Raw genomic sequence first — 16156 nt, 5'->3', positions numbered from 1 at the left:
CCTGTACTTGGGTAGCTGAGTCAGGAGGATCACAGATTTGAGGACTGCCTCAGCAAATAATGAGACTCTCATCAACCTAGTGGGACCTTGTTTCCAGGCTTAAAATATATATACATAGGGGAGTGGTGAGTTGGCCCGGGCCACCCTCCCCCCTCATGCCATTTTGGCATGGGGCTGTAACTATTTTCTGTATTTCTATTTTCTGTATTTCAATCTTTTTAATAAACTTCTTTAAATCTTCAAAAAATATATATATACATATATATGTGTGTGTGTGTGTATATATATATGTATGTATGTATGCACGCATGTATGTATGTATGTATGTATGTATGTTTGTTTTGTGGTACTGGAGGTGGAACCCAGAGACCTTCTACCTCCAGATTATATCCCAGACCTATTTTATATTTTATTTGGAAACAGGGTCTCACTAAATTGCTGAGAGGCTCAGTAAGTAGCCAAGGCTGGCTTTGAACCTACATGATCCTCCTGTCTCAGCTCCCCAAGTACTCCGATTACAAGCATACACCACCATGCCTGGCTGTAAAAAATAAATTTGAGTTGGGGGTATAGCTCAGAGGTAGAATGCCTATGGCTTCAGTCTCCATTATCACACATAAATAAATAAATAAATAATAAATATTTTGTTGGAATAACTGCAGACTGAATAAAACTGGTTATGACTTTTAAATGTATGTAAAAAACTGACTTGAAACCATACTTTTGTGTATGTGTGTGTGTGGTTCTGGGGATTGGACTGAAAGGCATTCTACCTTCAAGCTACACCTCTAGCCCTATCTTTTTTTTTTTTTTTTTTTTTTTTGCGGGCCTAAATACTGGGATTACAAGCATGTGCCACCACACCTGGTTAAACTAAAATTTTTAAATTAAAATTTAACTCAAACTCTTTAGAAAATAAACCCAGTAATTTCATATGTTTTCTGTTCTAAAAGACTGACACATTTAGAAATTTGCTTGAATGTAGTTACATATGTCTGTGATAATCTAACACTCTAGAATAAAGCTGCTACTCTCACAATTGTAAAACTAAAATCACTTTCTTTTAAAAGAAGTCAAGGATTCTAGCAATCTAGGAACTTTTAATCATAAAACTCAAGTCTATGCTAATTTACAGTTAATATTTAGATAAGTTAACTATTAAAGAACAACTCTAAAACTTACATGACCTAGTCATATCATTACATAGTTTTAACGTCTTAAAAATATTCCAATTCTCCTCTTACATTAAAGTCTAGGCCGGTAAGACAATTCATCAAAAGTCACAGAAATTAGTGGTAGAGGGAGATTCTAAACTCATGTCTTCTAATATCAAGTTGATTTTTCTATTCTACCACATTTTTTTATACTAGAAAGGAAGTGAGAGTTGTTTGACTAAAGACAGTATATCATATAGTATCAATAATGAACAAGTAATAAACTTTTTTGTGTGTGGTGCTGAGGATGGAACCTAGGGGCTTTCAACCTCTGGGCTATACTCTCAGACCTATTTTATATTTTATTTGGAAACAGGGTCACACTAAGTTGCTGAGAGCCTAAGTAGCTGAGGCTGGCTTCGAACTGGTGCAATCCTCCTGTCTCAACCTCCCAAGTACTGGGATTACATGTGTGCACCAACACGCCCGGCTAAGAATAAACTTTTGAAAATAGTCAATAGCATCTTTCTTAAATTCAGACAGCACTATTTGGCTCTTCTGAGGAATTAAAGAATGTGGAAGCTTTCATAAATTTGTTGAAAGTACATACTTATTCAAACTCATTATACACATTAGTAAAAGACTCCCCAAAATTGCTTTCATTAAATTTTATGGGCTGTAATAAAATTACAACAAATTTCTGTTTTAAAGAATTTAATCAGCTGATTGTGATGGCATAAGCCTGTAACCTCAGTACTTGGGGAGCTGAAACAAGAGGATCACAGGTTCCAAATAAGCTTCAACAATTTAGTGAGACCTTTTGCAATTTAACAAGATCCTTTTTCAAAAACAAGAAAGGGCTGGGGATATAGTTTGGAGGTACAGTACCCCTAGGTTCAATCCCCAGTACCAAAACCAACAATAATAATTCAATCCCTTTTGAGAATTGAGAAGGGCAGTGGCAAAGAGGACACTTTATTTTAATTAAGCAAAGAAATACAGCTTCCAACATTACTATTCAGGTTTTTTTTTTAAGTAGTCAAGGATTCTAGCCATCGAGGAACTTTTAATCAGATACCATTACAAAATACACTGTTAAAAAAAAACCTGCCAATGCTATCCTGTTAAAACCCTTATTTCTAGCTGGGCGTGGTGGTGCACGCTTGTAATCCCCACGCTTGGGAGGCGGAGACAGGAGGATCGCGCAGTTCGAAGCCAGCCGCGCTGGCTTAAGTGACCCTGTTTCCAAATTATAAAAAAAATACAAAATAGGTCTGGGAGTGTAGCCCTAAGGTAGAAGGGCTTCCAGGTACCCCAGTACCACCAATAAGTAAATAAATATTCGTCCTTTTTATTTTTTAAACAGGGCCTCACTATGTAGCTGAGGCTGGCCACGAACCTGCGATCCCCTGTCTCAGCCTCCCAAGTATTGGGATTACAAGCATGTACCACCATGCCGGGCTTAATTGCCATGGGTGCTTGTACCATTTAGGAGAGATCAGACTTTTCTTTATATTGAGAATTTGAAAACATGATGGCATGATGCTAATGCTTAGAAATAAGGGATTTATTTATTTATTTATTTATTTATTTATTTATTTATTTAGTGTGGTACTGGGAGTGGAACCCAGGGGCTTTCTACCTCCAGGATATACTCTCAGACCTATTTTATACTTTATTTGGAAACCAGATTTCACTAAGTTGCTGAGAGCCTCACTCAACAGCTGAGGCTGGCTTCGAACCTATGCAATTCTCCTGTCTCAGCCTCCCAAGGGATTACAATCAAGTGCCACAATGCCCGGCTTGCGAACACTGTTTTGATAGGATAACTATCAAAAGACATGAACATGCTGAGACTATTTCTGGTTTAATAATGGAGACCTAAGCCTAACTTAAGTGGGTTAAATAAAGAATATGAGGTAAAGAAATAGAGACAAGCAGATTGAGGCTATAAATAAGCAACTGTATTTGAAGTTCACCTGTGAATGGGGAGAGAGAAATGGGGTAGATAATAGGCAAGGTAAAAAATAGAATACGGTTGTTTACCATTTTACCTACTTAATACCAAAAAGGGCAAGAATGTAAGCAGAGATGCTATTTGAGAGGTAGATATGAATGGGAAGAGAGTTCCCAACTATTTTCTTATTTGTTAATAAACTCAAAAGCAAGCTGAAAATGAAGAGGAAGGAGAGTAAAAGTATGAGAACAAGAGAAAGTGTAACACCAACAGTGGGACAGTGTACAAAGGAAGTATAAAAATAAGAGTGCAAGGCTACATATAATGTGTTCATTTAAGATTTGTAGTCCTGAATTTAAAGAGAAAGAAAAAAAACTGCATTTTCTCCACACATGGCTAGGTCTTACCCAGTGTTGACTTGTTTTTTTTTTTTTTTTTTTCAGTACTGGGAATGGAACCAGGGGCATTCTACTTCCAAGCTACACCTCAAGCCCTAATTTTTATTCTTTATTTTTTTAATTTTTAAATTTTATTTATTTATTTGCGGGTCTTGGGATGGAACCCAGGGGCATTTGACCTCCAAGCTACAGCCCCTGCCCTATTTTTAATTCTTTGTTTTGAAACTGGGTCTCACTGAGTTGCAAAGGGCCTCACTAAGTAGCTGAAGCTGTCCACAAACCGCGATCCTCAGGTCTCAGCCTCCGGAATGCTGGGATTACAAGTGTGTGCCACCACGCCCAGCTTTTTATTCTTTATTTTGAAACATGGTCTCACCAAGTTGAAGAGGACCTCACTAATTGGACACGACCTGGATCCTCCTTCCTCAGCCTCCCAAGTACTGAGATTTCAAGTGTGTACCACCACTCCCAGCTTCAGTGTTGAAATTTTGCCCAAAGAATAGAAACTAAGGGAATAAGAGGCAAAGAAGCGAAGAATATTTGCAAAGGAATAGTAGTAATGATGGACCATGAAAATTTAGCTACAATAGGGGAGGAGGAAAGGCATTCAAATCTTAAAATAATGATAGGGGTGATGAAGAAACTTGCTGGACTCCTTTAAGTGGAAGGATTGCTAGGAGTGACTAATGGATCTGGTAGAAGAAATAATAAAGACTGTTAGTCTATATAAACTAAAACCAAAGCATTAACACATGTTGGCCATAATAATATGGTAACATTAAACTTTTAAGAAAAATATAAAACCGGGCGTGGTGGCACATACTTGTAATTCCAGCATTTGGGAGGCCGAGACAGGAGGATCGTAGTTCAAGGGCAGCCTCTACTACTTAGTGAGGCCCTTTGCAACTCAGTAAGACCCACTTTCAAAATAAAGAATAAAAAATAGGGCTAGGGGTATAGCTTGGAGGTAGAATGCCCCTGGGTTCAATCTCTAGTACCACAAAAAATAAAAAAGAAAAGAAAGGAAAATACCATTTTAAGAACTTTTATAGTCTTTAAATAAGATTTGTATGACTGCATAAATTCCAACTCATAGTAAATATGGCATGTGACTATTTTCTGAAACAACTTAAATAATACATTTGTTTATATTTCAGAATATAACAAAATCCTGACCAAAAGGGCTCTCCTTCTATGACTAAAGTCCAGAACTGTTTTGAAGTTCTATAGACCTTATCATTGTTTTTCTGCAGTCTGAACTATAAGTTCAGATTTACTGCTGATCTGCCAGGAGAAAAAATGGAAACTCAGACCTGCTCTTGCAGCTTGATTATAGTGAATGCTTGGTGTTAAGCTCTGACCTCTCAGATTATATTTCCATTTCTAGCCACAATTGCAGTATCCCCCACATTAATACTTTGAAGCATAACAATATAAAGTAATAACTTTTTGTTGTTGATGTTGTTTTTGCAGTACTGGGGATAGAACACAGGGGCATTCTACCTCTGTGTTACACCCCCAACCCTAATTTTTGTTTTTTATTCTTTATTTTGAAACAGGGTCTCACTGAGTTGCAAAGGGCTTCACTAAGTAGTAGCTGAAGCTGTCCTCGAACTGTGATCCTCCTGTCTCAGCCTCCCAAATGCTGAAATTACAAGCATGCGCGACCACACCTGGCTTAAAGTAATAATTTTTTTTTTTTGGTGGTACTGGTGATGGAACCCCTCTACCTCCAGGCTGCCCTCTCAGACCTATTTTATATTTTATTTGGAAACAGGGTCTCTTAAGCCAGCGCGGCTGGCTTCCAACCTGCGCGATCCTCTTTTTCTCCACCTCCCAAGCCCGGGGATTACAAGTGTGTGCCACCACGCCCGGCAAGTAATAACTTTTTAAAAATATCATATTAACTTAAGAGTAAGAAAGTTTAAAAATAATAATAACAAAATAAAAATGCTGTACCTTTCAAAGTATTAAAAAAGGGAAGAAACTTTTTATACATTTGTGAGGCCTAATGAAAATGACAGCATTTTAGAATCTTTCTGTATTTCATGTTTTTCTAATCAAAATTTATTCATTTACTTATTTAGTTATGCTGAAGATCAAACCCAGGGGCCCACACATGCTGGGCAAGGACTCTACCACTGAGCTTTGGTCTCAGTCCAATCAGTATTTCTTACATGCTCACTATGTACATGATATAGTACTAGATTCCAAAGAAATAACAAACATAAACTATATGATCACTGCCCATGAAGAGCTTACAATCTAAGGAGAAAGCATAAGCAAATAAATTTTAATAAGCAAAGCTTAAATGTTAAGACAGCATAAAACAAGGGGAGGGAATATGCATATTTATTATTCAAACCAAGAATTCTGAATACTCCTGACTCAGAAGGATATGCATATATGTACATTACTTATACCTAGAATTACAAAACATTCAGAAATATACTGCAAGAGAAAAAGAAGCAAATGAACCCTGCAATTGCTGCTACAAATAGCAAGAGATGCAAGTCTAACAGAAAAGCAATCCAAATATAGAAGATAGGAAAGAAAGGGTCAATAAGCAGGCTTTTAGTGACAGGACAAAAATGAAGATACACTTTACGTTAAGCTGCTGGTTAGGAGATGATTACCTGAACTTCTTCAAACTCATTCCAGTACACAGCAGGGCATTCCTGGAGGCTGTATCTGGGAAGATAAGAAGCTACTTTCCTGGGTGTTCCTTTCGTTTTCATTTTAAAGCATACATGTACCCAGTGGTGATAAATCTGTCTTGCTTTTGTATAATTGAAAGTGTGTTTTTGGCATAACATATAGATTCATAGTGCAGTTTCGTCCTTCCATCACAGGCAGAATAATGGGAATCTGATATTCTAAGTCTACTGATTTTAACTATTTAGACTAACAAGTGTGTCCTCTGGCCATTTTAAAACTACACTTAGTAGCAGCATTATTTTGTGTTTTACAAGTTTGGTTTCACTGATAGGAGTGATTGTATATAATTCTACATTATTGCTAAAATAAGAGCAAACAATATTTAAAAAAGAGAAATCAGTATACAGTTAAAATCTGGATTCCAGAACAGGAAATATTCCACAACAGAAAACAGAGGAGAGTTTCGAATCAAATAAACAATCTAGTGAGGCAATGGTCACTCAAACCAAGAATCAAAACATAATGCCCTCAACAGAAGAAAAATCTGACAAAAAATATTTTAAAATGTGGAAAAGGAGGAAATGGGTAAAGCCAAAGCACTAACAGAATGAAAAGTAGCAGAAAGAAAAAATTCCAGATCTGTAAGTAAGGACAGAAAACTACAAAACTTACACTTACATGTTTTAAGACAGGCATTTCATCTTATTATGTAGAAATTATTTTTAATGAATTTTCCTACCTCATTATTAGAATCTTGAATAACTTTATACAGTGCTGGTACAAGTGTTTTTTTCCGATGTAAAGTTGCTGCATAATTGGTGATCTGAGTGTCAGGTAATGCCTAAAAGAACCAAAGGAAAACAAAAGGAAACCTAATATTTAGAAGGTCATAAACTTTATTATATGTGAGTCCTCTTGAACAGATTTGTAAGGGTAAAGTAAGAAAACTATAAGTAATTAATAAAAGAAATAACTGTGAGAGTTAATAAAACAAATTAAGTTAGGATGTTACATTTAACAATTCTTTTGACTACTGAACCATAAAAATGATTAGAAATCACAAATTATACCTATATTTGCTGAAATAGCCCACCTTAAACTAATCTGACCTAAAAAAAATAAATGTAGGACATATTTATTTAACTTATTTATTTTGTGTTGCTGGGGACTGAACCCAGGGGCATTCTATCTCCAAGATATACCCCCAATCCTATTTTATTATTGTTTGGAAACAGGGTCTCACTAAGTTGCTAAGGCTGGCTTTGAACCTGTGATCTTTCTGTCTCAGCCTCCAAAATCCTGGGATTATACATGTATCCTACCATGCCCAGTGTATTTCAATTCTTGCATTTATGTTTTACAAAATATCTGTTTCCATAATGTTCAGTTATATAATTGTCATCAAAATTATTTTATTTTAATTATAAAAAATAAAAATGTTAGGCTGGGCATGGTGGCACACGCTTGTAATCCCTTTACTTGGGAGGCTGAGACAGGAGGATCGCGCAGGTTCAAAACCAGCCCCAGCTACTTAATGAGGCTCTCAGCAACTTAGTGAGACCCTGTTTCCAAATAAAAATATAAAACAGGTCTGGAGGTAGCCCAGAGGTAGAAGGCCCCTAGGTTCCATCCCATGTACCACAAAAGAAGAAAAGAAAGTGTAAGGCATAAATTCTTTTTTGTGCTTTATTAAAACTCTGAGGCTCTTTTTTTTTTTTTTCTTCTGTATTTCATTTTTTGTTTGCTTGCTTTGAGATCATGTCTCAAAACAAAACAAACCAGGCAGGTCTCAAACTCCAGGGCTCAAGTGATCCTCTTGCCTCAGTGTCCCAAGTAGCTGGGACGGACTATAGGTATATACCACCACAGTCAGTTTTTTATTAAATATATTTTAAAATTTAAATGCCTCCTCATCAATCCTAATAGTTATTTTTATATTTACATCTTCCTTCTGGCCCTTATTCACACCAGTGCTTTTTGTGTTGTGTGTGTGATAAATGCCCCGAGGGATTAAACCTAGGGGCATTCTACCTCTGAGTTATTGCCCCAGACGCCCGCCCCCCCCCTTTTTTAAATATTGAAACAGGGTCTCTCTAGGTTGCAGAGAGTATCTCTACATTGCTGAGGCTGTTTCTGAATCTGTAATCCTCCTGCCTCAGCCTCTCAAGTACTGGGATTATAGATGTGTGCCACCACACCCAACACATTGGTACCTTTTTATAGACTTGCAATTAAAGATATATTACTTCACGTTTTTCCATTTCTACTTCATAGCATATTTGTATGTTTATCCATAAAATACATATTCAGGCCAGGCGTGGTGGTGGCTCACGCTTGTAATCCCCGCGCTTGGGAGGCAGAGACAGGAGGATCGCGCAGGTTCGAATCCAGCTGTGCTGGCTTAAGAGACCCTGTTTCCAAATAAAAAAGTATAAAATAGGTCTGGGAGTGTAGCTCGGAGGTAGAAGGGTTTCTAGAAACCCCAGTACCACTTAAAAAAAAAAAAAAAAAAAACCATATTCAGTTTGAATTAGTGACATATAAACTATATATACATTTTTATCCACAATCCTTTACCTTGAATTCTGATAACCATTCTTCTACAACACCACGTTCAGATCCCAGCATCTTCTTTTACCTTCTATTCTTCTTTTATCTCTAAAATAATAATAAAAAAATCACTGATTCTGAGAATAGTATTACTTATGAAAAAAAACAAGGACAATGATATTTGCATGCCTTTAACTAATGCTAGAATATTCTTTATTTTTTAACATTTTTATTTTTATTTATTTTGTGCATGTGTGGTACTAGGAATTAAACCCAGAGATATTCTACCTCTGATTTCCCAGACCTATTTTTTATTATTTATTTTGAAACAGAGTCTTGCTAAATTGTCCAGGCTGGCCTCAAACTTGTGGTCTTCCTGTCTCTGCCTCTTAAGTACTGGGATTACAGGTATGTACCACCATGTGCAGCTAGTATACACTTTAGATAAGAATTGTTTTAGATTGGAGTGCAATTAAAGCAAAATATTACAGAAATAAGTTCTATTTTAGTGATATAGTTGCAACCTATTATCCCAATGATTTCGCAATTTCCCCCAAAACTATACTTCAAAGCAGCAAAGAAAGTGCCCTATGTAATGGTATATGCCAGTATTTCCAGCCACTAGGGAGTCTGAGTCAGATGGATCACAAATTTGAGGCCAGGCTGGGCAACTTAGTATGATCCTGTATGAATTTTTTTTTTTTTTTTTCCGGTAGTGGGGATGGAACTAAGAAGCATTCTACCTCTAAGCTACACCCCCAGCCCTATTTTTTAGTCTTTTTATTTTTTGAAACAGGGTCTGAGTTGCAAAGGGCCTCGCTAAGTAGCTGAGGCTGTCGGTGAACAGCCATCCTCCAGTCTCCGCCTCCTAAAGGCTGGGATTACAAGCATATACCACCACTCCCGGCTTGAATTTTTTTGTGTGTGTATGTGTGGTACTGGGGATTGAACCAAGTGGCATTCCAACTCCAAGCTAAATCGCGAGCCATATATATATTATTTATTTGGAAACCAGGTCTCACTAAGTAGCTGAGGCTGATGGTGAACCTGCAATCCTCCTGTCTCAGCCTCTCAAATACTGGGATTACAAGTGTGTGCCACCATGCCCGACTTCCCGGCTTGAAATTTTTTAAAAAAAGACTGGGCTCAGCTACTTAGTGAGGCCCTTTGCAACACAGTGAGGCCTTGTTTCAAAATAAACAATAAAAATAGGCCTTGGGGTAGAGCTCAGAGGTAGAATGCCGCTGAGTTCAATCCCCAGTACCACCAAAATAAATAATTAAAATAAAAAAATAAAAAAGGGCTGGGGATATAGTTGTTATAGAACACTTGCCTAGCATGTGTTAGGGTTTAATTCCCAGTACTACAAAAAATAAACAAATGAAATTAAAAAATAAAAGGCTTCTTAAATATAATGTTTAACCTATGATATCAAGGATCCACAGAGTTAAGGGGATTAGAAAAGGAATATTCTAAGAAGAGGGAACAACCTATATATAGGTCCTATAGCAAAATAGGAAGTTGGATCGGGAAAGCCATGTACCTTGGAGGTTAGAGCAGAAGGAGTAGAGTTGAGGTTGAAGACTCAGGCATGGTATGAACAGAACTTTCTCAGTATATATTTGGGAAGTTGATTAGGGTGTGTGTGTGTGTTGTGTGTGTGTGTTTGGTGGCACTGGGAATTGAACCCAAGAATGTTCGGCCTTGGAGCTATATCCCCGGCCCTATTTTATGTTTTATTTTTAAATAAGGTCTCACTAAGTTGCTAAGGGCCTCACTAGGTGGCTGAGGGCCTCCCTAAATTGTTAAGTCTGGCCTTGAACCCATGACCTTCCTGCCTCAGCCTTTCACATATTGAGATTACAGGTATGATTACCACACATGACCTGATTTAGGTTTTTAAGCATGTGTATAATAAAATTCAAGGTTTTAAAAGCTTACCTGGCTATGATAGAAAGGACTGATATTCTTTTCACAGCTAGTTGCAAATTCCCCAATTGTACAAGACTAATAACAACAAAAATCCAGGTTCAATATAGCATTAGCCCTGAGAGCTTCTACCACAGCTCTAGAAATTAAAATTCTGAAGAGCTAGTAATTGTAGAAATGTTTTATTATTATTAGCAAAAGCCAGTCTCAGCAACTTATAGCAAGGCCCTACACAAGGACCTCTTGATTTATTTAAAAAGTAAACTGTAAATGTGCTGTTTAATTTGAAAAAATGCAAGTCATATCCAATCAAGTAAGGTGATTTATTTAAAGTACAGTAAAATAAATTGTGAAATCTGTTTGTTATATCCTTTTCAAATATATTGCAACATTCTAGGTATCAATATTTCAGCTGTAGATACACTAGAACACCCTAATTCTGATTTTTATTGCACTAGTTTTATATATTTTATACAGGTACTTTGTTAATAATTTTAACTTGTATATGTCTGTGGTACTGGGGCTTAAACCCAGGGGCATTTGCCTCTAAGCTACATCCCAGACGTATTTTATATTTTTTATTTTGAAACAGGTCTCACTAAGTCACTGAGGGTCTAATTCCTGAAACTGGCCTCAAGGTTGCAATCCTCCTGTCTCAGCCTCCCAATTCCTAGGATTACAGCTATGTACCACCATATTGGCTATTACTTGTATATTTATTACTGTTTATCTTACCCACTGAAATCTGTACTTCACAGGGACAGGCACTGTTTCTCAAGTGCTGGGCATAAGACACACTCAAACGTGATAATTTTGTTACTTGTGCTTATGAACATAATTTACTATCTTTAGCATCAACAGCTTTATTTTTGGTCATAACAAAACCTGAGATTTTTGCCTGCATTTCCTATTTGGTTAAGCTTAATTTTATCTGGAGAATTTAATACAGATAGAAGTTAAATAGATTCTCCAAAAAATCACTCAGAAATTTTTTTTTGGGGGGGGTTACTGGGTATTAAACCCAGGGATGTTCTAGCTCCAAGCTATATGCCCCAGCCCTATTTTATTTTTATTTTGAAACAGGATCTCACTAGTTTGATGAGTCTCATTACTTGCTGTGGCTGTCCCTGAACCTGCAATCCTCCTGTCTCAGCCTAAGTACTGGGATTACAGGAGTATGCCATCATGCCTGGCAACCCAGAAATGCTTGACAGGTAACTATTCTCCAAGATGCATGAGTCAGTAACACCAACCTTTAAGTTAAGACTGAGAGTTGATGGTTTTTCTGTCTTTGAATTAACTGGCATATGTCAGGCAATCTTCTGAGACAATTTCATTCAAAACTGCTATACAGTGATATACTGTAGACATTTTTTTTTTTTTTTTTTTTTTTTTTGGTGGTACTGAGGTTCTTGGAAGCCCTTCTACCTCCAGGCTACACTCCCAGACCTATTTTATACTTTTTATTTGGAAGCAGGATCTCTTAAGCCAGCGCGGCTGCCTTTAAACCTGCGTGATCCTCCTGTCTCTGCCTCCCAAGTGCGGGGATTACAAGCGTGTGCCACCATGCCTGGCCTACTGTAGACATTTTAAACAACACTCAGAGACTTTAATTAAAATTTCAACTCTATGTGGTGTTGATAATATCAAAGAAAATATAAGTGAATAAAAGCTAAATTCTAGAAATGGTAAGTATGAATGACTATTGATCTTTCACAATTACTCGCCTGACAACTGAAAAGTTTCTTCTGACAAGAACCATCTTGATTTTAAAAAATGTTAAAATGTAGGGAAAAAAAAATATATATATATTTTTTGGTGGTACTGGGGGTGGAACCCAGAGGCTTTCTACCTCCGGGCTATACTCCCAGACCTGTCTCAGCCTCCCAAGCATGGGGATTACAAGCGTGCACCACCACGCCTGGCGGAAAAATATATCTTAAAAATACTTGTAATCTCAGTACTTGGGAGGCTGAGACAGGGGAATCACAAATTCACAGCCACTCAGTGAGGCCCTCTGCAATTTAGTGAGACCCTGTTCCAAAATGAAAAATAAAAAAAATAGGGATGAAAATCTAGCTCAAGGTAAAATGCCCCTGGGTGCGATCTCCAACTCTGGAAAAAAAAGAAATAGCCAGGTGTGATGGCATAGACCTGTAATCCCAGTACTAGGGAAGCTGAGACAGGAGGAGTGCAGGTTCTAGGTCAGCCTCAACAACTTAAGGAAACCCTATTTTAAAATAAAAAATAAAAAGAGCTAGGTTGAATGCTCCTGGATTCAATCCCCAGTAGGGCAAAAAGTAAGCTAAACTAAAATGAAAACAGAAAAATAGCCGGGCGTGATGGCGCACGCTTATAATCCCAGCGCTTGGGAGGCTGAGACAGGAGGATCTCGCAGGTTCAAAGCCAGCCTCAGCTGGTTTAAGAGACCCTGTTTCCAAATAAAATATAAGATAGGTCTGAGAGTGTAGCCCGGAGGTAGAAGGCCCCTGGGTTCCATTTCCAGTACCACCAAAAAAAAAAAAAAAAAAAAAAACCCACAAAAATAAGTAAGTTATTGTTGAGCCTACGAAGGTATTTGAGTGTAGAGAGTGGTGACATACTCACAAGCCCAATATTTGCAAGGCAGAAACAGGAGGATCTTAGGTTGGAAATCAACCTCAGAAATTTAGCAAGGCTCTCAGCAAATGCAAACAGACACACACACACACACACACACACACACACACACACGACACTTTAATATTATATCTGATTTAATGAAAGTACAATCTAGGAATTTAAGGCAGAACTCAACTTTTTTTTTGTCTCATTCAAAAGTTTATTTTTTATTAATTTACTTTTTAAAAAATTCACTTCAGCTGGATATAGTGATACATTCCTATAATCCCAGGCTGAGATAAGAGGATTGCATGGTTAAGGGGAGAGCATGGTAACTTTGCAAGACCCTGTTTCCAAGTAAAAAGTAAAAAGGGTCGGGCTGCATGTATAGCTCAGAGGTAGAACACCCCAGGGTCCAATCCCTAGTGTCTGTCTGTCTGTCTGTCTGTCTGTCTCTCTCTCTCTCTCTCTCTCTCACACACACACACCCATTTCATGTTAACATAAATAACATTTTATTTATTATTATTATTATTATTATTATTATTATTATTTATTTTTTATTTTTTGGTGGTACTGGGGTTCCTGGAAGCCCTTCTACCTCCGGGCTACACTCCCAGACCTATTTAACTTTATGTGGAAACAGGGTCTCTTAAGCCAGCGAGGCTGGCTCTGAACCAGTGCGATCCTCCTGTCTCTGCCTCCCAAGCACAGGGATTACAAGCGTGTGCCACCACGCCCGGCGCATAAATAACATTTTAAATAAAACTTACAGTCTTCCAAAACAAACAAATTTAGTGAGAACATTTCCCACTAATCTTATAATTGCTTCTGCATTCAATCTGTTGCTGAAAAATTTCACTCTATGAAAATGACAATAAAAGATGCAAATACTGTCTTATTGTTATTTATTTAGTTTATGGTAGTGGGTTTGTTGAACCAAGGGACAGTTTACCTCAGAGCTATAACATTAGCTCCCCGTCTCCCTTCTTTCTTTCTTTTCTTTTTTTCGGTACTGGGGATGGAAGCCAGGGGCATTCTACCTTCAAGCTACACCCCCAGCCCTATTTTTTATTTTTTGTTTTCTGAAACAGGGTCTCACTGAGTTGCAAAGGGCTTCACTAAGTAGTAGCTAAGGCTATTCACGAACCGCGATCCTCCTGTCTCAGCCTCCCAAATGCTGGGATTACAAGCATGAGCCACACACCCAGCTTATTTCTTATTTTTAAACCAGGTCTACTAAATTGCTGAGGCTGGCCTTGAACCTACGATCCTCCATTTTCAGCTGTCCAAGTACTAGGATTACAGGCATACACCAGCATATGAGGCACCTGACTTATTATTAATATGAAAATAACTGTGACCCCCAAGAGCCCCTTTAAAAGATCTCCAGACCACACTTTGATCTCAGACTCTGGAGCCGACAGCCTAAGGTTAAGGGTACTTACTAGCTATGTGTAAACCCTCATACCCTTCCCTTACTAGCTACACTCAAGCTCTTGGTGACTCACTTTTCTCCTTTCAAAACTGGAGATAAAAATGGTGCCTACTGCCGGGCGTGGTGGCGCACGCTTGTAATCCCCGCGCTTGGGAGGCAGAGACAGGAGGATCGCGCAGGTTCGAAGCCAGCCTCGCGGGGTGGCTTAAGAGACCCTGTTTCCAAATAAAAATGGAAAAAAAATAGGTCTGGGAGTGAAGTCCGGAGATAGAAGGGCTTCCAGGAACCCCAGTACCACCAAAAAAAAAAAAAAAAAAAAAAAAAAATGGTGCCTACTTCATATAGTTATTGCACACTGAGGATTATCAGTACTGTCTGCCATAAGTACCACATACTTGATCCTCACGATGCTATGTGCTACGAAATAGTTTCTGTTATTCCTGTTCAACAGACAAGAAAAGTAAAGTGTAAATAGGATGGTGACCTATACATGGAAATAGTTTAAGTGGTAAAACTCAGATTTGAATTTAATGTCTACTGGCTGGAATTAAAGCTCAGTGGCAGAGCACTTGCCTGGCATGCACCAGGCCCTCAGTTGGATTCCAACACAACCCTAGAAAAATAAAAACAAGTATTTAATGCCTACTTTAAAATCTATAGTTGAAAAGGCACTACATAATTTGCTCCCTATCTTAGGGCTCATACTACTTTCCCCATAGTTCTAGTCACACTGTCCTTTTTGTTTCTCTATAGTCTCATGCACACCTTCACCCCAGGGCATCTCAGTTGGCTGTTTCTGCCTGGAATGCTATAGGGCTCCTTCCAATCCCTTAAGTCTCAGCAGCCCTTTCCCAACCATTTTATATAAATAGGAGCCCTTTCTCCATTCCTCAGTATTTTCCATCCCAACACGAGGTTTATTTCCTTCCTAGAGTTTTGGATCTTGTAACTTATTTATTAGACCTCATTACTTATTGATTATCTATCTTCCCCATCGGATTGTAAATTCCATGAGAACAGAGTCTATCTCTGTATTGCTGACCACTATGCATTTAAGCTAACAAGCATACTAAGGTACCTGGACAAATAACAGGTATTTAATTCTTTTTTTAAAAATTTTTATTGGTAGCCAGACGTGGTGGCTCATGCTTGTAATCCCAGCACTTGGGAGACTGAGACAGGAGGATCGCACAGGTTCAAAGCCAGCCTCAGCTACTTAGTGAGGCTCTCAGCAACTTAGTGAGACCCTGTTTCCAAATAAAATATAAAGTCTGGGAGTATAGCCTGGAGGTAGAAAGCCTCTGGGTTCTACCCCCATTACCACCACCACACACACAAAAAATTATTGGTCCATTATATTAGGTATTTAATTCTTATATTTGTTGAATGAATGAACCATACTCCTTAGGTCACTGGACAAATCACTTTAAATTCTTTGGGCTAGGCCTCACTAAGTAACTTGAGGCTGGCT

General features: G+C 38.0%; 1 protein-coding gene across 2 annotated transcripts in view; it reads right to left on the bottom strand.

The window, feature by feature from the left end:
• HYCC2 (hyccin PI4KA lipid kinase complex subunit 2) overlaps window positions 1–8795 on the bottom strand; it is a gene marked incomplete at both ends in the record, with an annotated part of 40846 nt that extends 32051 nt beyond the window's left edge. For both annotated transcript variants that reach the window (XM_080689635.1, XM_080689636.1), the window contains 2 exons: window positions 6907–7008; window positions 8745–8795. In XM_080689635.1, coding sequence (XP_080545761.1) covers window positions 6907–7008; window positions 8745–8795 — 153 coding nt within the window. The remainder of the gene's footprint in view (window positions 1–6906; window positions 7009–8744) is intronic.
• Window positions 8796–16156: the final 7361 nt, after the last annotated feature.

The sequence above is a fragment of the Muscardinus avellanarius genome, assembly GCF_963383645.1.
Source record: "Muscardinus avellanarius genome assembly, chromosome: 2".
NCBI lineage: Eukaryota > Metazoa > Chordata > Mammalia > Rodentia > Gliridae > Muscardinus > Muscardinus avellanarius.
This window is presented reverse-complemented; position numbering and strand designations above follow the sequence as displayed.